Raw genomic sequence first — 26,484 nt, forward strand, 5'->3', positions numbered from 1 at the left:
ATTAATGGTATTCCTTTAGGAGTAACGATGGAGGATTTAAAAAAGAACATAGAAGGAGGAAAGGTTATAGATGCAGTTCGGTTGCAAATGAACAGGGAAGGAAGAAGAGTCGACAGTTTATCGGTGCGGCTAAAACTGGAAGGGAAAGATTTACCAGACCGAATTAGAATGGGTTTTATCAGTTATCCGGTTAGGAAGTTTATAGCTCCTCCTTTGAGGTGTTATAATTGCCAGAGGTATGGGCATACTGCTTCAGTGTGTAAATCTAAAATTAGATGTGCGCGTTGTGGAGGGGAGCATGAATTTGGGAAGTGTGGAGAAGGAGTAGGTTTGAAGTGTTGTAACTGCGGAGGTAGTCATAATGCGGCGTACGGTGGTTGTGAGGCAAGGAAAAGGGCAAAGGAAATACAACAGGAAAAAGAAAGAAATAACATTACTTATGCTGAAGCGGTTAAGGTAGTTAGTGGTAGGAATAAACAAAATAGGACAGGTGGAATGGAGAATGGGAAAGAAAGAGATGGGATTGGAAGGAGTGAAGGGCATAGAATACCAGAGGATACAATGATAGTAAGTAAGAAAAACTTTGTGCTATTCATGGTGGAGGTAATTAATTGTACAGCGCAAACAGAAAGAAGAACAGAGAAGTTACAGATAATTGTTAAAGCAGCTGAAAGATTTTTAGAGATAAAGGGATTGACATATGAAGATATAATGAGAAGCCTTAGTTCAGAATCTCAGTCGAGTCAGGAAGTATGGGTTGGATAAGTTTATGTTATTAATTTTACAATGGAATGCTAGAAGCCTTTGTGCGAATGGACAAGAGTTTAAGGGATATATAAGCCAAATGAAAAGTAAACCAGATGTTATAAATATTCAAGAGTCATGGTTGTGTCCTAGATTAGATTTTGTTTTAAAAGGATATACAAGTGTAAGAAGAGATAGGGAAGAAGGTAAAGGAGGAGGTTGTGTAATTTTTTTAAAAGAAGGAATTGTATATAGAGTTTTGGAGAAAGGGGAAACAATGGAGTATATAGTTGTGGAAATTTGGTATGAAAATAAGAAGTATGTTATAATAAATTTTTACAATCCATGTAAAAGGTTAATATTAGAAAGTATGGCAGCTATAAAAGGTTTAAGGGGGGAAAGAGTTATAATGTGTGGGGACTTCAATGCGCATAGCACTTTATGGGGAGGTTTGTTAACTGATATTAATGGTCTGGTCATGGAAGAGCTAATGGAGAATGAGAATTTGGTCTGTATTAATGATGGGACCAGTACAAGAATAGATGTAAATTCAGGAAAAGAATCAGCAATAGATATAACAACTGTATCTAAAGAGTTAGGAGGAATAGTAAATTGGGAGGTTTTAAAAAACTGTACAATTGGGAGTGACCATTATCCTGTTTTAAGTACAATAGTAAATAATAGTATAAGGAATGTAAAGCAGGTAAATACAGGGAAATGGAAGTATGAAAAGGCAGATTGGGAGGAATTTGGGAAAAAGTGTGAGGAGGGATTAAAATTGATTAAGTTGAAGGAAGAAATTATAATTGAAAGGTTATATAATGAATTAATAACAGTAATACAAAGTGCTGCTAGTGAATGTATTCCAAAAAGCAAAGGGAAAAGGGTGGGGAAAATAGTCCCGTGGTGGAATGAGAGGTGTACAGCAGCAGTTAAGAGGAAAAGAAAAGCATTCAAAAATCTTAAGAAAACGCATAATTGGGAAAGTATGATAAAATATAAAAAAACTCAAGCAGAAGCTAGAAGAACAATAAGGGAAGTAAAGAAAGATTATTGGAGATCATTCTGTGAAGGATTAGGAAAAAGTACTCCAATTGAGGAAGTGTGGGGGATGATTAAAAAAATGAGTGGGATTCGTAGAGAATATGATTACCCGGTATTAAGTATTGGGGAAGAGATAGCTATAAGTGACAAAGAAAAAGCAGAAATGTTTCAGAGGGAATTTTCAAAAATTAATAGTTCAGATAATTTGTCAAAGGAGTGCAAGGAAATGAGACAGAAATTGTTGAAAGAGTATCCCTATATTAAGAGGAAAAAAAGAGTTACAAATGGGTTACTTGATGTTCCTTTTTCTTTTTCAGAGTTAAAGAGGGCTTTAAGAAATACAAAGGCATCAACACCAGGGCAAGATGGAATTAGTTATGCAATGTTAAAAAAGTTGAGTGATGTGTCTCTTAAAATCATTCTAGAGTTTTATAATAGGGTATGGGAAGAAGGAATTATACCTAAGAGCTGGAAAGAGGCTTTAATAATACCGATTAGGAAACCAGGTAAAGAACCAACAACGCCTTTAAATTATAGACCAATAGCATTAACCTCACATTTGGGTAAACTAATGGAAAAAATGATTACTGATCGTTTAATGTATCATATGGAAAAAATTAATTTGTTCTCTCCATACCAGAATGGGTTTAGACATGGGAAGGGAACTATGGACTCAATTATCAAGTTGGAATCAGATATCAGGAAAGCGTTGGTTAACAAAGAAACCGTAATAGCAGTCTTTTTTGATGTGGAGAAAGCATATGATATGCTATGGAAGGAGGGTCTGTTGATAAAGTTAGATAAAATTGGAATTGATGGGAAAATGTATAATTGGATTAAAGATTTTTTAATTGATAGGAATATTAAAGTAAAAGTAGGTGAATGTATATCAAGAGAAGGGAAAATTGAGAATGGAACTCCTCAGGGGAGTGTCATAAGTCCTTTGTTGTTTATAATTATGATAAATGATGTATTTGAATCGCTAGATAGAAGTATAAATAAATCATTATTTGCAGATGATGGGGCATTGTGGTTCAGAGGTAGGAATATCAACTATATTGTTAATAAAATGCAATCAGCGATAAATAATGTTGAAATGTGGTCGTATAAATGGGGTTTTAGATTTTCAGTGGAAAAAACCAAATACATATTTTTTACAAATAAAAGGGCAAGTATAAATTTAAAAATGAAGTTATATAATAAAGAATTAGAACAAGTTAAAGTGATACGATTTTTAGGTATGTGGTTTGACACAAAAGTTACGTGGAGTATACACATAAATAAAATGCTGGAAAAATGTAAGAAGATACTAAATGTAATGAGATGTATTTCAGGACGTGAATGGGGAGCGGATAGATTGGCATTAAAAACTATTTACACAACAATGATAAGAGCTATATTAGATTATGGTTGTATAGCATATGGTTCAGCTGCAAAGACACACATGGAAAAATTAGAGAGAATTCAATCACAAGCTTTGAGAATTTGTTGCGGGGCTTATCCTTCTTCTCCTGTTCCAGCGTTACAGGTGGAAATGGGAGAGATGCCAATTAATTTAAGAAGGAAGCAATTGATACTGGCTTACTGGGCGAACCTTAAAGGTCAGAAGGATAGCCATCCGACAAAAGGTATAATTGATACATGCTGGGATCATGGTAAAAGGAAAGTTAACAGTTTTGGATGGATCATTAAAGGCTTAGTGGAGAATATGAAACTAAATGAGTACAGAGTTATTCCAGTAGTAATAATACCAGAAACACCAATATGGATTTTACCACAACCAAAGATAGATCTCTCCTTATTGGAATTAAGGCAAGATAAGAATGAGAGTACTGATGAAGCAGGGATGACAAGAGAATATATTGGATCAATGTATGAACAGTATACGCAGGTGTACACCGATGCATCCAAAGACCCTCAGAATGGTCAGGTGGGGGTAGCATATATCATCCCTAGGATAAAAGTGGAAAAAGCGGTAAGAATAACAGATCATGTTTCAGTTTTTACAGGAGAGTTAATGGCAATTATGATGGCATTGAATAAAATAAATGAAATTGGATTAAATAGAACTCTGATATGCTCCGATTCAAGTTCAGCTTTGTGTTGTCTAGAAGTACAAAAATCAGAAACTAGACAGGATATTGTATTGGAGATATTGCAGACAATGTATATGATGCAACGGACAAATAATATAGTTCAATTCTTGTGGGTCCCGGCCCATGCTGGAATAATAGGTAATGAAGCAGCAGACAAGTTAGCAAAACAAGCTAGGACAAATGAAAGAATTGATATGGAGATAATGTATAGTAAAGCAGAACTTAAGTCAATAATAAAAAGAGAGATAAATAAAAACTGGCAATCTTATTGGGATAATGAAAAAAAAGGAAGACATTTATATTCAATACAACCAATTGTAGGAAGAGGAAGGAGTTCGAGGGGGAGAAGAAAGGAAGACTGTATTATATCAAGATTAAGACTTGGACATTCAGGTCTTAACTCGACTATGCATGTAATAGGAAAGCATCCTACAGGATTGTGTGAGTGGTGTGGACTTAGAGAAACAGTGGAGCATGTGCTTCTTAAATGCAATAGATACATAGAGGAAAGGACTAAACTAATAGAAGAATTTAAGAAGAAAGGTGTGCAACAGCTAACACTAAAGAAGCTTCTGGATCTAGAGGAAGGGGATAGGTTATTAATTGATTTCTTAAATAGTACTAATTTAATAAATAGAATATAGATATTATTATTATTATTATTATTATTATTATTATTAATCCTCTCTGGACTGTGACGGACTTGAGCTGTAGATGGAGGAGCTGGAACACGCAGCAACATCGAATGCTTGAGTCCTGAATGGTCTGGGGGAAGGATTATAGTGTCTCTGATCCAATACCCACAGTAGATGTCGGTAATGCTCTTTTAAGATTGCGAGCCGCCAATAAGCTCAAAGAAGAAGAAGAAGAAGAAGAAGGGCACGGGGCGAGATCCTCACTTCCTGGTTAAAGATGGCGGATGAGAATGAGACAGCACCGAAGCGGGAGAATGAAACTGAGGTAGAAGATGATCATGGACATTGCAGCAATTGTGAAAACGAAGAGCATCACTCTGATGATGGGTGAGTGTGCATGCGTTTTGTCGTTGGGTCTAAAATGTAAAACGATCTTACTATCGGCCCTAAAAGACAGGGGCCTTGCTCGGCCAGATTGAAGCACGTTAACAGCCCTTGGACCCAGCCCCTGGTGCTGCTCTATTGGCTTGTTCGGTTGATTGGCAGGTCGATCTTTGAAACGATTGGCTGAGGCGCTGTCAATCCGATAAACGGGCGAATCCCTATGCCCGATTCTCCAGGATCATGGGCATGTACGAGAACAGTTTTACAGCCTCACCATATTGCTGTGTTATACATAAATGAATAAAACGTTACGTTTAAAGTTACTGTTTTCTAAGATTTTATGTATGTTATCATAAACAATTAAGTATTTGTTAATCGGCACCATCAAAAGCACTTTCGAAGCTGTTAATGCATCACTATTTCCGTTTTTGACAAATAGAGCTAACATCATGGATCTGCTGTCAGTTAACGTTAACTGGTGGTTTGACAGGATCTAGTTAGCTTGACTGGTGTTAGTAGCAATCGCCTGTATTAACTTAATCGCATTTCTCGCGGTTTGCTCTCTCAGTCAGACGTGTTGCTCCTGGGTTTCACTTTCAATGCACAGATTTTATCTCCTTTGTAGGCTACAATAAATTACCAAAAATACATTAACCTCGCAGATTCCTGTCCCTCAAGGTCACGTGCAAAATGTGTTTTCCTGACTGGATTAATGGCAGCATGTCGAGAATCACGTACAATGCATCGCTTTTCCTGTTGCCATTCATTCCCCTCCTATGGCGATTTTCTGCTCTTGTAATGTCGCGGCGATAAAAAAAAACGCATTAGTTTTTTATTCAGTCTGCATCACATTATTATCTCAGAAATTACAGTGCAGTCTACATAATGTATTCTCAATGTACAGTAGCCTATTAATATTTAGAAATATGTATGGCATGGTAATAATCACTATACTAATTTAAAAAAACATCATCTTCTGTATTATTTAAACATTAATTAATAATATCAGTATAGTCTAGGGTGGTCATTATGTTACGTAGAGGTCTTATTACACGTGCCTACTAGACAATCCCTTATAACGATTGCCCATGGTTTTGTTATAATATATAAAACATGGTATACTTAATACTGATTAAATGTATACCTTGTTATGCAATGTAAGTCAATTTGGATAAAAGCGCCTGCTGGATGCATGCTTGTCCTTTCCTGTAGTAGTGAGACGATGGTAAATTTGTGGTTACTATGGTTATACAAGTATGGTTATTGTAGTAAATGATTGTTTATTTTTGCAAATAATTGCCATCTTGCATCAGGACATCTTATACAGTTGATGCAAATGGAGACAAAAGATGTTGCAAACAGTACAGGAGAGCATATCTAACCAGACTCATTGATTTCTGTGCATGCTCTCTTAGATAGATCATGTCAAGCAATGGTCATAGGGTCATCTTTGTCATATGGCCCACATCCTCTTTAACACACAAAAACACCTGTTTTTTTCAGCAGGTCATGTGATAGACCATCTGTCCCCTATTAACAAATGCGGCTGAATGCTGGCCCCTCTCTCTCCCCGCGTGCATTAATAGGATTAGCGGGGCGTCTGTACGTATGCTGTGTTGTCTAATTCCAGACATCAGTCAGATCTGTGTTATGGGGTCAAGTGTGTGTTTCATTCAAGCACGAATCGAAATATTTGGGTTCACAGATGTACATAGCATTGCCTCTGTAGATCTGGATGCTTTGCATACCATAGATCTGACACTTTTTGTCTGTACTCCCTACGTGTGCTTGTTCATGTTCAGTAAAAGCAAATAACAGGACATGAGCAGATTTGAATACCATTCATTTTACAGCAACGAGAGGTTCTAGGTGTAAAATAATCCTTATTGCATGAGATACCGTGATGGCTCTATTGAGATGATCTCTGGTACTCTTTCACACTGAATCACACACAGTTAGTGCTGAGTGAACATTGCCTTACATTTTAGCAGCTCATCTCAACTGTGTTCATTTGACCTGCAGGGAAAAGGGTGACGCAGGTGCCAAGAAGAAGAAAAAGAAGCAGAAGAAAAAGAACAAGGACAAAGGCAAAGAAGCAGAACAGGATCCTCTGGCCAAAGTGAGTGTCCATGTCTGACGGTGTGTGTGTTTGTGTGTGTTTAACTCAGCATTGCATTATATTTGTTAAAATAACTATATTAAATAAGAAATAACAGATCAAATTTCACACAATAATTTCTGTAAAGGACCACACATTTACCAGAACGACTTTACCAGTAAATATAGAAAATGTGCTGTTCAGATTTGTTCAAATAGTAAAGCAAAGATCCGCACACCGAAGAGCTACCATTTACATGATTTTATTTAGTGACGGCCCTTCCTCAGTCTAAAACGTCCCAAAACGTCACTAAATAAAATCATGTAAATGGGAGCTCTTCTGTGTGCGGATCTTTGCTTTATTATTTGCAATATATAATTTATCCTGCACCCGCACTTGACTTGGATGTGTGTAAGGATACGTTTTCTGTTCCGATTTGTTGCCTTCATCCAAATTTTAAATCTATTTACATAATTTTTTAAAAGCGTCTTGTATTCAAGATCAGCATTTACACTAAACACTTGGCAAAACAATTCAAGGTAGACATACTGACCCGGAACAGCTTAAAGGGGTCATATTATGAGATTTTTTTAAAGATGTAAACTAAATCCCCAGAGTGCGTAAATGAAGTTCTAGCTCAAAATACCACACAGATAATTAATTACAGCATGTTAAAATTGCCACTTTGTAGGCCTGAGCAAGTGTGCCGTTTTTGGGTGTGTCATTTAAAATGCAAATGAGCGGATGAAGTGCAAACACTGATCACAATGATGGTGGTTTGTTGCAATTCAAACTCGGTTGTGCTGTGAATTATTTTCTCTCTCTCTTTCTCTCTGTACTAAATGGCTGTGCTGTGGTTGGATAGTGCAGATAAAGGGAGCGGTATTATCACCTTCTGACATCACAATAGGAGTCAAATTACAATGACCTATTTTTTCACATGCTTGCAGAGAATGGTTTACCAAAACTAAGTTACTGGGTTGATCTTTTTCACGTTTTGTAGGTTGGTAGAAGCACTGGGGACACAATTATAGCACTTAAACATGGAAAAAGTCAGATTTTCATGATATGTCCCCTTTAAATCACAGAGAAAGTAAAATATGACACAGTCAAAAATGATTATACTAGATTATAGAGCTTTATTTTTGTAACGAGACATAAAACTTCAACATTACTGCACTAAGTGCAGCCGTCCTACATTGCGCTGCTAAGAAGAGTCACGTGATCGCGGGTGGTGTCCACCTGAGTTGACGTCATTTGCCAGCGTCGCATTTAAAATGACACACGACACGTCTTAAAGGCGGAGTGCACAATGTTTGAAAGCCAATGTTGACATGTGAAATCACCAAACCATACACACCCCTACCCCAATAGAATCTGGACCTTCTTTTGATAGACCCGCCCCACACATACGCAACCCCAGCAACAATGTCGGATAGTAGACACTAGGGATGTGCATTTATGTCATTTTATTCATTTCGATTAATCCATAGGTCTGAAGGAGGAGTACTCGATTAACTGGGGGCGGGGCAATCAAAGGGGCGGGGGGTCATGGTGAAAATGAAAATATTTTTATTAAAAACACTCAAATAAAACTTAATTTTGAGAAACTATGACAGAACAATGAACACATACTAGATTATTTATGAATTAAATATTTGTAACACAAACCTCTAACAGGAAAAGCTGCGTGATGGAGTGAAACTAAAGGGTTAATAAACACAAACTTGATGCACTTTCTATTTGGCGCACTCTACATAATATTAAGCCCTTATACAACATAAATGTACAACGTGCATCTATCTGTAAAACTTCAACTAGGTTATCATCTTATGTATCAAGTTATGTAAAAAAAAGAAAGTTTAACACCCTTTGTGGATGTGCATCATAAACAGTGCACTTTTAAACACGTCCAGTCAAAGCACGAGCTTCATAACATTAACCAGCTTTAAGTCTTTTGCTATCATTTTAGCGATTAGCTGTGTCGTGTCGTCCCCTTACCTGTTCTCAGTCAAGCTGTAATGTTAATGTTCGTATCACTCTCTGGTATCTCTTAACATTTGATGTTTAAATATGAGATGATAACTCATTGAACTTTTGAAGGCGCTGTACATTTTGCCCCTGACTGACTGTATATCCGAAAATCACGGCATCCTTTTAGTGCCACAGTGATGTGAGGTGTGGCCGGCTTCACGGGATCGGCGGGCTGCTGCGCAGATCGGCAGATTGCTGGGGCGCGGGTGCGCATCTCCAGACACAGTCTTTACTACCACATGCGCTTGTAACGCTAACCAGACATCCAGTGCCACCATATCCACAATAAATAAATAAATAAACCCACATGATCCACGTTCGAGTACTCGAGCAATCGAGTACTCGTGCCCATCCCTAGTAGACACGCCCTTTACTGCTGATTGGCTACAAGTGTGTTTTGGTAGTCGTCCCGACTCCCTTTTCCAAAGCGTTTTTCAAACATTGTGCATTTCGCCTTTAACATGGGAATATCCGATCTGTCCGCTTACATTGCGGACCCGAATGCATCTATCCAATTCATATCAGATTTATTTCCACATGTGAATGAGGCCTGAAACCAATCAGAGAATATCGGAAATTATGCGTTTTCCCCCCTGCTTACACCTTCATGGGTCATATCCGATCTGTGCCACATGAAAAAAAAAATGGCAGTACAATTTACACGTGATCTGTTAACTGCCAATTTACCATGTTTGTGTAAAAGGGACTATAATATTTTGCAGAAAAAAATCCTTATTTACATAACTGAAGTATGGTTTTACCACTGTATGTTTTAAAAGCGTTTAATTCCTCAATGAATTTCTCTTTGTCAGGTAAACTCTCTCCCTGCGGAAAAGTTACAGGAGATTCAGAAGGCCATAGAGCTGTTTTCAGTGGGGCAGGGTCCGGCTAAAACCATGGAAGAGGCCACACATCGCAGTTATCAGTTCTGGGACACTCAGCCAGTTCCTAAACTTGGTATTAATCCTTGACACTAATATATTCTTCAGTCAAACATTCACTGTTTCACATTAAGGGCTTCTCAATCAAGGATCTTTTATTGATTGTAGATTGAGTTTTATTTGTATTTGTTTGTTTGTGTAGGAGAGACAGTGACATCACACGGCTGTATCGAACCAGATAAGGATAACATACGAGAAGAGCCATACAGCCTTCCACAGGGCTTCGTCTGGGACGCTCTTGACCTGGGAAACCCTGCGGTGGTATGACACTAAATATCTCCATCAGTCTGTTTTGCAAAGCACATAGTCAACAGTATCTGTATATTCAATTCAGTCTCTTCACATGTTGTAGCTGAAAGAGTTGTACACTCTCCTCAATGAGAACTATGTGGAGGATGACGACAACATGTTTCGTTTTGATTACTCCCCAGAGTTTCTGCTTTGGTAAGTAAAAAATATTGAAATGTAAACTGTTAAACTATAATCAAAATGTTTGTTGTTAAAAGGTTATTGATTTTTTTTATTTGTGTTTTTGTGTCTGTCATCACAATCCTCTTCTCATCTCCAGGGCTCTGCGTCCTCCCGGCTGGCTGCCTCAGTGGCATTGCGGAGTGAGAGTCAACTCCAACCACAAGCTTGTTGGTTTTATCAGCGCCATTCCCGCCAACATTCGCATCTATGACGTGTAAGCATTATTTTTAAGTGTATCAATATATAAGATTAAATGATTCATTTAGTTTTCTCTTAATAACAGAATCCAGAGAGATGAAGCGTTCACCCATTTGTGTTACCTAAAATTGCATCTAAATACAAAAATAAGTAAGTGTGTGATTTCCACTTATATCTGCTTTTTGATTCTTCCAGAGAGAAGAAAATGGTGGAGATTAACTTTCTGTGTGTGCATAAGAAACTACGCTCAAAACGAGTAGCACCGGTACTTATCAGGGAGATCACCAGACGGGTCAACTTGGAGGGCATCTTTCAAGCTGTGTATACTGCAGGAGTGGTACTGCCCAAACCAGTGGGCACCTGCAGGTAAGACACATTCACCCTTCCACAGAAAGCTGCATAAGTACCTCACTGAAAAGTCTAGTTCAATGACATGTTGGGAAGTGAATGTTGCTAGTTAACTAGTTAAAGAATGTTCCAGCAGGGGGCGCATGGAGACTCAGAAAAGCAAAAACTCTCTAAAAATATGTATACAGTAGAACAGTGGTTCTCAAACTGGGGGCCGCGAGATGGTGCCAGGGGGTCCCCAGTTTTATGACATTTAATTTATCATGAATTCTGTGTAATTAAACAAAAAAATAAGGCTACAAACCAACAGCACTACTTTGTATACTTTAATATGTTTTGTCTTATTAAATGTTACGTTTTAGAACAAATTTGTTATAATGCACCATATACAAGGGGGGCCGCACACTGAAAAAGTTTGAGAACCACTGCTGTAGAAAATCTTCCAATATATTTCAATAAATGCAAAGGCTGGCACTTAAAATGCCTTGTTCATTTTGCACTGATCCAATCTGAGAAAAGTATCAGCTTTCTTTACAAAGAGTTACACCTGAATAATAACACAAACTGAATTGTTATAAAATTTTAAAGGTACAGTAAAGTGTTAACTAGGAGAACTTTTATTTAGACCCATTTAGAGACAATTTGTAAGCCCCGCCCATTATTAGGAAGCTCTTTTTCCTGCTGCATATTTTTCTAATGACCTGTTCTCTGCTTATGGTAAACTAATGATGTTTGTTTGTGCAGATACTGGCACCGATCCCTGAACCCACGAAAGCTGATTGAGGTGAAGTTTTCTCACCTGAGTCGAAACATGACTATGCAACGCACCATGAAGCTGTACCGTCTACCAGAGGTGCGTGTCTGCCTGCTTATCACTCATTAACACTAATGATTTCTCTGTTATTTAATGTTTTTTTTTTGTTATACTTGTACACATTCAGTTTGTGGTCCTCGTCTCTTGTGCTTTTTTTTAGGAGGTGCCTCTTAAAATGCAATTTTTCTAATTTTGTCCCCTATAGGCTCCTAAGACTTCAGGCCTGAGGCCGATGACGGTGAAGGACGTGCCGGCGGTCCATCGGCTGTTGAAGGAATACCTGAGTCAGTTTCACCTGGTGCCTGCCATGAGCCCAGAGGAAGTACAACACTGGCTGCTTCCTCAGGAGAACATCATTGACACCTTTGTAGTGGAGGTATTAAACTTACAAATCACTTTAAAATACATTGATTTGTTTTTTTGTCACTGTTGCGCAAAACAACCTCCATCAACACAGAAAGCGGTGCTACACATTATATACTTAGCAATGCAATGGATTTAGCAATATGAATAATAAACTGTAGTTGTGTAACATATTATTAAAATGTAATACTGTGTAAGTAAAATAAAAATGTATTTTTACAAACTAGTTAATGAAGGATATATTAAACGCTTTGTAAGGTTATTAAAACTTAGAGCACCAGCCAAAAGTAAGGAGCACCACAACTATACATCAATGGCCATTAAATCTTTAAAAATTGATCCTGAACTCTATGCCACACACTTGTTTTGTCTTGTCCCAACATGTCTTGTGCTGGGCACACTTAAAAATGTTCAGTGGTGACCGCAGTGTTGCCTGCAACTGGGGTTTCCAAATTCAACAAAGGAAAATAATAAGGGACAATCCTGGATCTTCATAGGATAATAGGGGGCAGTATTAGTGACACTCCAAATATTTGTGTACAAAATTGTCTACAGTTAGGTATGTATAAAAGTAACCTCCTTTGACTCAATTAAATGCTTAAATTAATTTTAGTCATCAACACATTTGTTTTGCGTAACCCGTCTATGTACAATTGAACTCATTTTATTGTCATTCTAAATTCATTACACACAAACTATCTGCGTAAATTATGAGGACAAGATTCTGTTATTTTAAGTACATGCTGTTATTTTTAAATGGTGACTTATAAAATAAGAATGTGGAAATGTTCAGAGTAAATGTAGAAGTGTTCACATTTTTATGAACCGTGCAAACAAACGTGCAAAATGCAGAAGTGATCTACTCTTGCTCTAAAGTTAAACCTCTCCCCATTGTTAGCTGGCGTCAACGTAACATAATGATCTGATGACAAAGGGCTTTCACATGCAACGAGTACATAAGTTCACCCTTTATACTCGAGTAACTCTACAAACACACCATGTACGCAAGTTCATGTTTTGAACGTTTTGTAGAGAAATAAAAACAGTATATGCACAAATGAAGATTTTGGTTCCAAAACGCGATAAACGCCATTAAAAAAAAAAAAGGTACGGCAAAATCAGTATTGTATCAGGTCAGTATTAAAAAGTACATTTTAATTTTATGCAAAATTGGATATCCGCTGTGTTATTCTGTCATCTTTTCTATTTTTTTTTTCCAAACCGCCAATCATCCTTCTCTGCAGAATGCAATAAATCCACTTAACCAATCACAGCGCACCATTCCACGCATTAAAAACAATAATGGCAGCGCTTTGAATACACACAGAATCCTAGTTTTCCTCATCTACTTTGTACTTAGTGATTGACAAACGAACAAAAACAAAATAGTAATTTTGATAGCATTAATAAACCTGTGGTGGTTTCTGTGGCAGGGAAGAAACGTAAGCATTAATATTGAATAATTTACGTGAGAGGCACTCTGGAGAAGGAAAATGTTGGCTGTTGCTTGATCTCACACGACAGCATCAAGCTTCTGTCGTGCTAACACATTGACCCCAGGGGATCTTATGAAAAACTTAACATTATTTAATCGAAGTCAACGAACATCAAGCAGGACCAAAACATTTTACAGCTGATCGCTGTCAAAAAGTTCAGCGACAACGTCAAGTATAACCAAAGCAATGACAGTGTTCTTAATATGACAAAATAGGTGTTCACCTAAATGAATATAACATGGCAAAGATGAATGCACATTTATATATTGATTCAATAGATTTATAGCATTTTGCAAAAAAAACTTTTTTTATTGCATTTTGTGGAAAAAATAATCAGTTTTGTTAATAAATCTTTGAAAATCAAATTATGGATTTTTTTATGTTATTTTAACTTAAAGATGCTATGTGAAAGTTTGCAACAGAAAATAGTGGTTTTCATCTTGTCACTTTCTTGGAATAGAAACACATTTTTACCCAAATTAGTCAAAATGGATTTATTGCGTTTTGAACCAAATTCTTCAAATTCTCCCAGATAAGGTTGCAAGATTACATTTCAGCAGCATATGCGACCAAAATGGTTGCAATTTCAAACCTTTATACTAGGTGACAAAAATGCTTTTTGGTTTGATTGGCTTAGTAATACATTTAAATCTGCTATAGAGTTCAGAGGGCAAGGTGACTGACCTCCTGAGTTTCTACACACTGCCATCCACCATCATGAACCATCCTGTACACCGCAGTCTGAAAGCAGCCTACTCTTTCTATAACGTACACACCACCACACCCCTGCTGGACCTGATGGGAGATGCTCTCATTCTCGCCAAGTCGGTCAGTCAATGAAAACCTCTCTCTCTCCCTTTTATACTAAATGTATAATTTATGGTTATCTCCTTTAAATATAAGGATATCAAGTCATATACCTCCATTATATTTGTACTTTCTGTGTGCATGTGTGGTGCGTTGGTGTTTACTAAAGCTTTTATTGTCTTATTTTCCCTGCAGAAAGGATTTGATGTCTTTAATGCACTGGACCTAATGGAGAATAAGACATTTTTGGAGAAGCTCAAGTTTGGCATTGGAGATGGAAATCTGCAGTATTACCTCTACAATTGGAAATGTCCCAGCATGGGCTCAGAAAAGGTGAGGAATCGAAGAGAAATTAAGTTTTGGCTTTTAATGACATTAGTTAGTTTGTGCACTAGGTGGACTTAAAGGGACACTCCGCTTTTTTTGAGGGTGTGCTCATTTTTCAGCACCCCTAGAGTTAAACATTTGATTCTTGCCATTTTTGGAATCCATTCAGCCAATCATCAGTTCTGGTGCTAGCACTTTTAGCATAGCTTAGCACAATCCATTGAATCTGATTAGACCATTGGCATCCCGCAAAGGAATGACCAGGGAGTTTTGATATTTTTCCTTTTTGGGGCTTGACTTTTCTGTAGTTACATCGTGTGCTGGGACCGGCAGAGAGTTAAAGGTGGCGATTTTCAAGGCAGATATGATATAGTTCCTAGCCATATCTGCCTAGAAAATCGCAACTTTTTATTTTCCGTCGGTCTTGGTACACGATGTGGCTACGGAAGAGTCAAGTTTTAAATAGGGAAAATATCGAAACCCTTTTGTTATTTTTTAGCACGATGCTAATGGTCTAATCAGATTCAATTGATTGTGCTAAGCTATGCTAAAAGGGCTAGCGCCAGACCCAGATATCAGCTGAATGGATTCCAAAACGGTAAAAATCAAAAAATTGGTTTTGTTTCGCAATTTATCTTCCAATTTATCATGCATATACCAAAGATCAACCGAAGTATAATTGTGTTATCTTCCAGGTGGGATTGGTACTGCAGTGACCAGTTTTACCATCCCAAACCTCTGTCTCGCAAGACAGTGAGTCCAAGTTATGACATCACGCACTGACCACCTGACAGATGCTACCAATGGACTTCCTGCTTCAGGAAGACGAATTTACCGCCCATTTGAACGTTGACTTTTTGGACCTGCACTACCGCTTCCAGGCTGAGAGAGGATTTGTTTTCTTCTCTTTCCTCCTATCTCTCTTTTCATCTCTTTCTTATTCTCTCTCTGCGCATGGACCCAAAACCGCTGTCAGAGGCGAGGAACTTAAATATCTTGTGATTGTTATTAATGACTCGCACACAGACACGCCTGAACGTAACTATCACCAAACCCTGGCGCTTAAGCATCACAATATTCACGTTCTTAGTCCAACACATTCAGTATAACACACTCCCTGTTCCATGGGAAGAAAAAATGGAATGAAAACTTTCATTCGCCTCAGTGTTTTGGACAAGATTATAACAAATCTATCAAAGACATGTTAAAAATGGCAAGTCAAGTGAGATGATTATAATAATAATAATAAAATCCAATGTGGACATGACAAGGGCTGCTGTCAGGTTCTTTTTTTTTCTCCATGCATCCTTAAGCTGTTTGTTGCCATGGAAACAGCATCTCTTCTTTCTTTTGACAAACTTTGACCAATGGGTGCGGTACATAGTGAGAGATCGATTTCTTGTGGTTTTGCTTTGTCTCTTGATTAGTTCATTGCTTATTTAACTCTTAACTGCCTGTGATCCCCTTCACAGTATTGCCAACGGATAAGCACCCATGTAAATAACCTAGGAAAATATATAAAACTACATGCTGACTGATTAAAGTGATTAAATTGACATTTTACACCTGGCAGGTTAGGGGGTCGAAAATGAGCAATAATGATGTTTTTGAGGAAACGATTGTGATCAGGGATGGGAGGGAGGCTTGGGAAATAAAATGCTACGAAATGTGTTAAGAATGAAATGTGATGTTGTGTCATAGAGGATAGATTATGCCAACTCAAAGTTTTTCTGCTGTCAAATGATTGGAGAAAGTCCTAATTTTATTTACAGTTATTTATAAGATGCCTGCAGTGTAATTTTAGTAAACATGCAGAGGAATATACAGTATCAAGGCAGTAAAGATGATGAGTAAATGGCAGTATCTACTCTAAAGTTGTGGTTTGCATAGTATAGGGTAAAAAAAGAGTGATTTGAGGCAACGGGCTGTCTAAAATGGAAGCAACTGACGAAAGGATCTTTCAGTTTTTATGATGGCGTGAAAGATATCCATGTGTATTTTTGTGCTAAATAAAAAGTAGCAGCTGCTGTGACTGTTTGGTCTGTGGTTTATTATATGAGAGCGAGTCGTCTGTGTTGAGTCGCATTGTTCCTCATGAAAGCGAGAACGAACTCTCTCTATAGATAGAAATGAATGTTGCTGTTCTCTATAGTAACAATGTTTATTTAGTTAACTGGTATTCACTTTATATTTCACATGTTAATATTTAGTGCCTATGGGGGATTATAACATTTGTTATTTGTTAAAATATAAAAAAATTATTTATCTTGGTTAAACAAACACCAGTGATGAAGTATTGAAACATTTAAACATTATCTCTGTGTAGACAATGCATGTGCACACACAGACATGAGAGAGAAAGAGCTCCCTTTTTGGAAGGTGCTTTTATTAAATGAATATTATGAGTGTAACGGCATAGTGCAATGTCTTATTTTTCCACTTGAGCCCCAGGTTGTCTGTGCACGTCCCTTTAGTGAAAGCATAAACTTGATATCTTTTAATATTTACTGTCAAAGATTGAAATCAATGTAAAAACAGGCTTTGGTGCTTCTAATAATTAGATTAAGACTTTAACTTTTTACAGACAGGGTCACACAGATTGAAATCAATGTAAAAACAGGCTTTGGTGCTTCTAATAATTAGATTAAGACTTTAACTTTTCACAGACAGGGTCACACATGAGTTGTTAGGACAAATGGTAGTAACAAATATTGCATGCATGCAATTTTGAAGTTTTATGACAAAATAAACTTAAAATATTTGAGATAAATTAAAGTATGCTATGCATTAATGTCTAAACCACTTTAAAGTGTCTTTGGTGTCCTCCTCAAATAAAGCCCAGTCATCATGAGCAAAATGCAAATTAATGGATTTTTAAGGGGTTATTATAAGTGGCCAAACATTGTTTTTTAACTCTATTTTACTTGCATATTAAAATGTTTCAATACACACAAACTATCTGCCTGAGCTACACTGTAAAAAATGTCTATAGAAATTACAGTATTACTGGGTATTACTGGCAACTAGCTGCCAGTAACTTACTGTAGATTTTACATTTATGTTATTTACTGGCAACAGTTTGTTCAAAGTTAAATGAACATGAAACATTTTCAGACTTTATCTTCTACAGTAAGTTACTGGCAACCAGCTGCAAAATTACAGCTAATTTTTTACAGTGTAATTGTAGAAATGTGACTGCATAAATTCTGAGGATCAGATTCTGTTATTTTAAGTGCATGTTGTCATTTTTAAAGTAATTTTTAACACATCTGTAATGTACTTCGCAGTGAGTATAGGCTCTGAAGACCTCAGCAATTTTTTTAACAAATGAAATGATGACTATAGTTCAAATTTTTATGAACAGTGCAAGCTAAAGTGGACAAAAAGCGATCTACTCTTGCTCTAAAGTTAAACCTCTCCTCCAGTCAGCTGGTGTCAAAGTAATGACCCAATGACAAAAGGCTTTTACATGCACACACATTAAGTAGTACATAAGTTCACTTTTTATACTCAAGTACCTGTACAAACACACAATTTATGCAAGTTGACTTTTTACACTCGGGTAACTGTGCATGCACAAGTGCAATGATTAAAGTCTATTAAAGTTTGTTTTTACATGTCACACATACTATTTGGCTTTACAAATACATCATTTAATACATTTAATGAGTGGAATAAATTACGTACAAAAAATTCTTTTTAGACTTTAATTAGTAAAAAAAATGTACTACTATCACATATCAACCTTCACTTTTCTCATGTTCATTACTTAAAAAAATAATATAACTATGCAAACCTAATGGAGCAGCCTATTATGGCTTATTGTTGTTCATGCATTTCTAACAGCCTAAGGACACATTAATACAACAAATATACATTTAAAAACAGAATTTTAGATTTTTAATTTGGAAATAGTGAAGTCCAAAATGCACTTTACCCCACTTTTACTGCTAACCTACACTGAAATGTCAAAGTTATAATAGTATGTTTTTTAGGTTCTACGGTAGCAACCCATATGAATTCACAGTTATATGTATGTATATATATATATATATATATATATATATATATATATATATATATATATATATATATATATATATATATATATATATACAGTTTTATTGTAGTTGATGATTTACAGTACACTTGTAAAAAATTACAGTCTTAATTTGCTGTAAATTTTACAGTAAATATTTTACAGTGTATCTTAATTAAATTGTATTCATTTTCTATTGTTTCTTCATTATAGTATGGAATAATTGTTATATAAATATGAAATATTCTTCCTGAAATAAAAATGCCTTCTTAATGTAGGGGAGAACCGGGACGAAAGTAACAAAGCAATTTTCTCTGAGCCCTGATTACATTTGCATTCCAAACTATGAAAGCATCTTCAGAACGCAACCCTTCACAGAGCTAACAAATATTGCGTTATTTTATAATCGTTTCGCTTGTGTTGGTCCAGAAAGGTGTTTTCAACCATGACAATTAAATTCCTAAAGCGGTTATTTTTTTCTTATGAAGCATTGTGTTTCTGGTTTCATGTGTTACAGTACTGATCAATCTACAGGTTATTCAGTGCTCTAAAACATCCTGAAATTTGCCTTCTTAGAGGTTTTCAAAATAAAAGTAAATCGTGTTTAAATGTCAGGAGTTTCTGTCGGGAAGATAAGACTTGTTACTTTTGTCCCGCTGCTAATACTGTTGCATTATGTTGAAAATTTATATTATTCTAATTTGATTCAATTTAATTTTCATAGTGTTCATACTGTTTAATTACTCAAAAAAAAAAATGTTGTACTGTCAGGTTGCTTTTGAAACATTTGATAAAACCGAAATTTAAATGAAGATGTAATTTAATTATTTTTTGCAAAGATAAATGACAAAATATGTTTGCAGTTACTTTTTAAGAAGGCCATAGTCTTGTATATTTACTAAAAACAAGTGTAACACAAAATCTATCTTGTTCTGTTGTGTTACTTTTGACTCACCTGTGTGTTACTTTCATCGCTGCTGACAGGGTCAAAAGTAACAATGTGCTACTTATGTACAAAGTGAAATTATACTGAAGTCGTTTTACATTTGTTCAAAATTCCACCTGGTATTGACCACACTTGTGAGTTATTGTTGCGTAGCAAATATATGTCTCTGTCTAAAACATCTTTTAAAATTGTGTTTTTCTGAAAAATGGTACTTTTGACCCCGCTCTCCCCTACACAATTATTTTCCAGAGCCCAACAGTTATGGCACACTGCACATATCTTCAGGAAATGACAGGAAATAAATTAAGGAAATGATGAAAAGGAAGTTTGGTGGCTGAATTTCTCAAATTTTAAGATTAACTGTTATACTGTATATCTCAAAATTATCTACCGCCACAAGATGCCTGAAAATATTTACATTAATGCGCAGCACAACAACTATCAACAAGTAACAGACAATGAGTGTAAGTGTTTTTTCTCTCTGAAATTCATTCTGAATAGTTTGATTAATTAAAACCTAAATTTACATTACAGTGTACATAGTGGATGCATGTTGATATAAAAATGGACTCTGTCATCCAATAGACAGTACATCTATAGATTTTGAGAAAGCTCTCAGTTTTCTCTCTCTTTCAATTTTTTTTAGTTTAGTATAGATATTTAAGCTGTATATTTTGCATTATTTTGCTGTTTTCTCTTTATGTTTACATTCAACATTTCTTTTTTAAGCCTGCCAAGTTATATAACTTTATAAAGTGGAATAATTTGTAATAATTTCAAGTAGCCTACATTACATTTTTAAGGGGTTACTCCAGTTTTCTGACCCTGTACCATAAGAGAAGGGTATAAAAGCTGCCACTAGGATAAGGGGAGAGCGAGGCACAACCTAACGCTTTTTGGCTTTGGCTCTATTATTAAAAAATATTTAAGTTTAGATAAATATTTTTACACAATCAGTATACACATCTCTGCTACAAATGAACACTTAACGTTATCGTAATATTACACTAAAAGTGACAGGAGTGCAAACGTTACAACTTACCCCATAGGTGGGGTTCATTGTAACAAATAGAGGGTTTTTTGAAACACCTGCTAGAAAATTTAGTTTAAACACAAATAATTCAAAAAAAATTCTGTCGATGTACTAAAGGTGCATATTGTTTATATATCTACCTATAGCACATGAATGTGTGAATATCTATCCATCCATGATCCTTTATCTAACCATCTTTGTATTGTGCATCAATGCATATAGGCCTATAATTTTGTTGAATAGTATTTACATTGTTTTCATTTCATTGTCATTGTATACTGGAGGCTTAGTTGCATCCAGTGGGGGCCGGTGACTTCTTTTTTCGAGGGCGCTTGATGCGAAGTTCGTCACAACATGTATGTAGCCTGTCATGTGTGTGGTTACTTTTTTCAAAATATGTGTTCTGCACATATGTGTGCATCACGTGTCTTGTCGGGATAAGTGCCTGCTACAGATGCGTCTAAAGGGTTTATAATAAAAGAGACGCTCGGATTTGCCAGATACTTGCATAATCTCATGCGTAATCAGAGTTTACTGTTAAGGGAGTGTCTTGCGTGTATTTTATGAACGTGAGCGTCTCTTTTATCATAAACGGTTTTGACGCGTGTGCAGCAGGCACTTATTTTGACAAAACACGTGATGCACATGGTTCACATGACGCAACAAACACATATTTTGAAAACACAAGCAACACACATGACACATATTTTGAATTAGCGCCCCTCGGATGAGCAGTCACGAGCCGCCACTGGTTGTAACACTGTGTTAACACTAACCTACACTTACCCTAAACAGTTACAAGGGATGGCCATCTTAATCATAGATGATGACTAGAAAAAAGATAAGAAAAGCTTACCAAATGCGGTTAATGTAAACAAATTGTAAAAGGTGGTTTCAGAAAATATTGTATTAGTTTTTTTTTTTTTTTTTGATTTTTAAATTAATTTTTAGGTCATTTTACAAAGACCACGTGTGCCTATGATATCTTTAAGAGCACTTATTTGGTATGAGTATGTAGGTATATTGTCCCTATGTGTTGTTGTACTGGATGCCATAGAATGTCATTGCACTGTAAAACAAATCGTTACAATAATGTTACCTAACCTAACCTAATATTCTTATGACAGGAAATGATGAAAGGAAATGATAATAGGGAAGTTTTGTAGCTGAATTGCTTAAATTTTAAGAATTTTAACTATTGTACTGTATATCTCAAAATTATCTACCGCCTCAAGATGCCCGAAAATATTTACAGTAATGCGCAGCACAACAACTATCAACAAGTAACAGACGATGAGTGTAAGTTTTTTTTTTTCTCTGAAAATCATTCTGAATAGTTTGAGTAATTAAAACCTAAATTTACACTATAGTGTACAAAGTGGATGTATGTTGATATAAAAATCGACTCTCTGTCATCAGAAAGACAGTATAATAAAAAATTTTGTTGAATCAACTCGGATTTACAAGTCATTGTAACTTACTCTTATTTATCTTGACTAGAGATGAGTTGTTATAACTACATGTGAGTTGTTATCACTTATAAAATTAACTTTGATATATAAAATATAACATATAATTGACTTTTCTCAACTATATTTGATAAGTTGTGACAACTCATCTCTGTTGACATGACTTGTAAATCTGAGTTGATTTAACAAAAATTTTAAAGCAGCAAAGTATTTTTTACAGTGTATAGATTTTGAGCAAGCCCTTAGTTTTCTTACTCAGTTTAATGTGTATATATAAATATAAAGTTTTTAAAATGATATTTTATTTCAGATAAGATACATTCGATACATTCGAGAGGTGGTCGCTGTATTGTAGTTCTCACTGTCCTCCTCTCCTTGTCTTTGCTGGTTAATGCAGTGTTGGGATACAAGTGTGAGTATCATAAGGTACATAACCAAATATACACGCATGTTTTTGCACCATGAGTCAGTTTCATGTCTCTGATATGCTTTATAGATCATAACACTGACACAAATCAGGGATGTGAACTAGTTACCAACTTATCAAGTCCAGGTAGGTGAAAATTTCTGTTTTGTTCATTTAATTTTAAATAATTTATAGGCTAAATAATTTTGTCTTTGCAGTGTCCAACACACAAACGACTAAAGAAGTCAACAAGCCACCAGTGAACTGTTCAGATAAGGGTATGTCAAACTCAACATGAGCTCACGGAAAGTCATGTTATGGTCACGAAAAATTTGATAAATTTATTCATGTCCATGGCAACGAAATTCAGCTTTTTTCATGCCTTGAACACGAATGTCTTTTTCGTGTCAATCACACAAATTTCTATAAATAGTTATTTTTCGTGTCAATTTATGTATTGGTTACATGTTTTACTATGTTTTTAAAACTATTCTCGCCTGTAGTTGGGGTTTGGGTTAGGATGTCTGAAAATGTAACAGAAAGTGATAAACCCAAGCGACAATGGAAACAATTGAAAGAAAATAGGAAAAAACTATGAGAAAACAATACATAAAATGAAACAAAAAAGAAAGTCGTGCAACGGACACGAAAAAGTATTAATAGAAATTTGTATAAAAAGTGACACGAAAAAGCTGAATTTCGTGCCATTGACATAAATAATTTAATCAAATTTTGCATGAAATTTCCAGTCAGTGTCACTTTATTATGATATGACCAAACTTTTCAGTGATCTCCAATCATAATCATTCAAGATTTTTTTCTGGCCACATTTCTTGTGCCGTGTTGCTTGCTTACCACTATATGCAATTGTTATTCTGATGTAGTGCAATGTTGACTAAAAAGAAATAAAATACAGGACAAACTTTCATTTCAGATTTGCTGGGTAAATGGGTTCTGAACAAGGACAGGTTTTATGTTTTCCATGATGAAATAAGGAACTGGACCGACAGTAGAGACCACTGTCAGGCCCTGCAGGGAGACCTGGTCACTATTAAAAGCAAAGAGGAACAGGTACACAACAGACAAAGAGATATGTCAAATCAAAATCAAATCTATTGTATTGTCAGATCAACATAAAGAGATATGAGACTTATAAATATAGACATCAGATACATTGTCAATTCTGCTGGGTTATTTTTAACCCAATGCTGGGTAAATACTGGACAAAATGGTTTATTACACACAATACAGCAGATTTGCACAACCATTGTAACCAAATGTTGGTCATCTGAGGCAAAAGTTCATTTTGGTCTTAACCTTTGGTGTGTAACCAATGAGCGATACCTCAAATATGGCTTGTTAACAGATGTGCTTTTCACCTACTCTGGCCTATTTACTTTCACTTGTTAGCTCTCATAAACACTCAGATCACTTTAGCAATCAGGCAAGCACCTTCACAATAAAAACAAATTTCTTAATGTAATAAATCTACACTGGCTGTCATGGGGCCTTTCAAAGAGTACACTAAAGAGTTCATATTAATACCTTACTGGTACCAAATGTATACGTATCTAAGTGGTATATATATTAGTAAATTTTTTAAGGTACTGCTGCACCAGTGATAGCTTGGGACCATTTTTTACCATTTCCTCTGACAGTGTATAATAAACCAGAAGAACCCTGGCAGCAATTACACCTAGTGCTTTGAATTTCGTTGTATAAACTTAACAATATCACTGAATTTGACAAAAATTTGATATCACTGTGTCGTTTTAGGATTTTCTTGCTCAACAAATAGTCACGCTCAATGCACCTGCACTACACTGGATTGGCCTGACTGACAGCCACACTGAGGGGGTGTGGCTTTGGGTGGACAACACCCCATTAAACGACAACCTCTCGCAAGTATCATTTAAAAATCTGTCAGAACATTTACTGCATATGTGATGTGCTTGCCTTGTTGTAAGCCATGCACATACAGATTATTACATTTCAAGAATAAGTTTCTCAAATGCATATACCTGTGTGTATTGTCAGGTGGTGGACCTTCCCTCCTGATAACCATCCTGGAGGTGATCCTTTGGGTGAAGACTGTGCTGTAATAAATGGATTTTCAAATGAAAACAAATGGGGAGACATTTCTTGCTTAAAGAAGGAGAGAAGCATTTGCGAGATTCCATGTTATTGAAGAATAATGTAATCGTAATAGTTTTCATGGTGTGGAGAGAATTATCATGAATGCATTAATTTTTCGAATTTTTATCATTCTTATTTTTGCTTTACAATAACAGAAAGATTGTTTTTGCAAATGCTTGTGACAGGAAACGTGACCTGCTCTGAGAGATAAGCAGACATAGATGAGGATTAACTGATATATACTGTGTGAATATAATGAAATATTATGCTTTTGTAATAAGCATATTACAAAATATATATTACATATACTCCAAATGCTGTTTAAAAGATACAACTAGGCTGATGGATAAGATTTTAGCATTATAAAGATCGTATAATTAAAAAATATAAATCTTTGTCATTAAAGGAAGTACTTAAACATAATAATGATATGAAATAGTATGATATATGTCCATACACTTTTTCAGCATTAAATATTTTATTTGTCTGTGTGTGCACAATGTCTGAACAATAATATGGTAAAAAACTCTTCAAGACTGCATTTTTTTTTTTTGGTTAATGAACAATTTCAGGCACTTCAATATTTATTTATTATTCCCTGTAACTATGGCTTGTTTGTACAGCACATGGTCTGGTTGGTTCCACAGCCCTGACAGCTTCTGCTGTACCAGAAGTTATTTTTGTAAACTGTGAAAAAGGAACAAACATTCAACACTTGTTTAACTCAACTTTAACTCCCAGTAACTTATTAGCAATCAGGTTTTTGGTTGCCCCAGCTAAACAAGTACTTCCGATTTATGAATGAACTTTGCCCTATTCATTTACCGTGTGTCTCAATCAGCTCTCTTGTTCAGTAGTCAGGGCACTGATCAGGGAGTCGGCCATTTTAAGGGCTGTCTCAATCGCAAAATCCATTCAGTGCACTGGAACGTTCGTTCCCTAAAAATTCCCACAATGCAACGCAAAAACCAGTGAGCATCTATGATCCTTATGTTCCCTAACCGGAAATCACGTGACCTTTTCTGAAGCTGGCCAACCGAACATCACGTGATCCAACTCAATAAACTTTATGAAATGTTACAGAACTTTTATAAAGACAAACGTTTGTTTTAGTTGTAAATATAAACACACATTGCTACACAGTAAGGGACCACAATCTACTCAATATTTAAAAGAATAATATTTATTTTAAATTGTAAATATATTTATTACATTTAAAATGTAATTATATGCCTCCAATTTTATGCACAGATATGTAAGAGAATAATGACAGCATTTTTCACAATGTACTGTTTTTAAAATTAAGTCAGAAAGATGTTGGTTTTGCCGGTTGTTGATGAGTAACAGCTGTGAGTGATTACAACGCGCTTAAGCAGCCGTGACAGAAAAATAAGTGAACATCGTCCCAATGTGAAGTGAGCTAGGGTCCTTACCAGTGCCCGAACCTGTGTACACGATATAGTGATTCACGACCTCGGGAGCTAGGGAACGAATTGAGACACACGGTTATTTTCATTTTCACATGTATCACAGTACTAAGAACACATTTTTAAAACTTGTGTCATGCTTTAACCCAGAAACCATTCAATGACCACTGGTGTCAAAATTCAAGGAATTTTGTCTTATTCAAATTCCTGTTTTGGAGGATTTGGCTA

General features: G+C 35.9%; 2 protein-coding genes across 3 annotated transcripts; both read left to right on the forward strand.

The window, feature by feature from the left end:
* Nucleotides 1-4,760: 4,760 nt before the first annotated feature.
* nmt1a (N-myristoyltransferase 1a) lies at nucleotides 4,761-16,832 on the forward strand. Its single transcript, XM_055191613.2, has 12 exons — nucleotides 4,761-4,906; nucleotides 6,926-7,022; nucleotides 9,848-9,992; nucleotides 10,119-10,237; nucleotides 10,329-10,420; nucleotides 10,545-10,661; nucleotides 10,841-11,011; nucleotides 11,738-11,846; nucleotides 12,013-12,183; nucleotides 14,327-14,494; nucleotides 14,669-14,806; nucleotides 15,496-16,832. The coding sequence occupies exons 1-12, from the start codon at nucleotides 4,797-4,799 to the stop codon at nucleotides 15,514-15,516; spliced, it is 1,458 nt and encodes a 485-aa protein (XP_055047588.1). The 5' UTR covers nucleotides 4,761-4,796; the 3' UTR covers nucleotides 15,517-16,832.
* A 3,051-nt stretch (nucleotides 16,833-19,883) lies between these two features.
* LOC129424773 (C-type lectin domain family 4 member C-like) lies at nucleotides 19,884-25,358 on the forward strand. 2 transcript variants are annotated; one of them, XM_073856737.1, is made up of 7 exons: nucleotides 19,884-20,249; nucleotides 22,598-22,699; nucleotides 22,784-22,840; nucleotides 22,912-22,971; nucleotides 23,628-23,764; nucleotides 24,470-24,594; nucleotides 24,731-25,358. In XM_073856737.1, exons 1-7 carry the CDS (start codon nucleotides 20,186-20,188, stop codon nucleotides 24,879-24,881), a joined length of 696 nt encoding a protein of 231 aa, XP_073712838.1. In that variant the 5' UTR covers nucleotides 19,884-20,185; the 3' UTR covers nucleotides 24,882-25,358. The 2 variants fall into 2 exon arrangements, with proteins under 2 accessions (XP_073712838.1, XP_055037242.2); XM_055181267.2 differs by lacking the exon at nucleotides 19,884-20,249 and adding an exon at nucleotides 21,826-22,117.
* The last annotated feature ends 1,126 nt before the right edge of the window (nucleotides 25,359-26,484 follow it).

Source organism: Misgurnus anguillicaudatus, chromosome 19 (genome assembly GCF_027580225.2).
Source record: "Misgurnus anguillicaudatus chromosome 19, ASM2758022v2, whole genome shotgun sequence".
Classification (NCBI taxonomy): domain Eukaryota; kingdom Metazoa; phylum Chordata; class Actinopteri; order Cypriniformes; family Cobitidae; genus Misgurnus; species Misgurnus anguillicaudatus.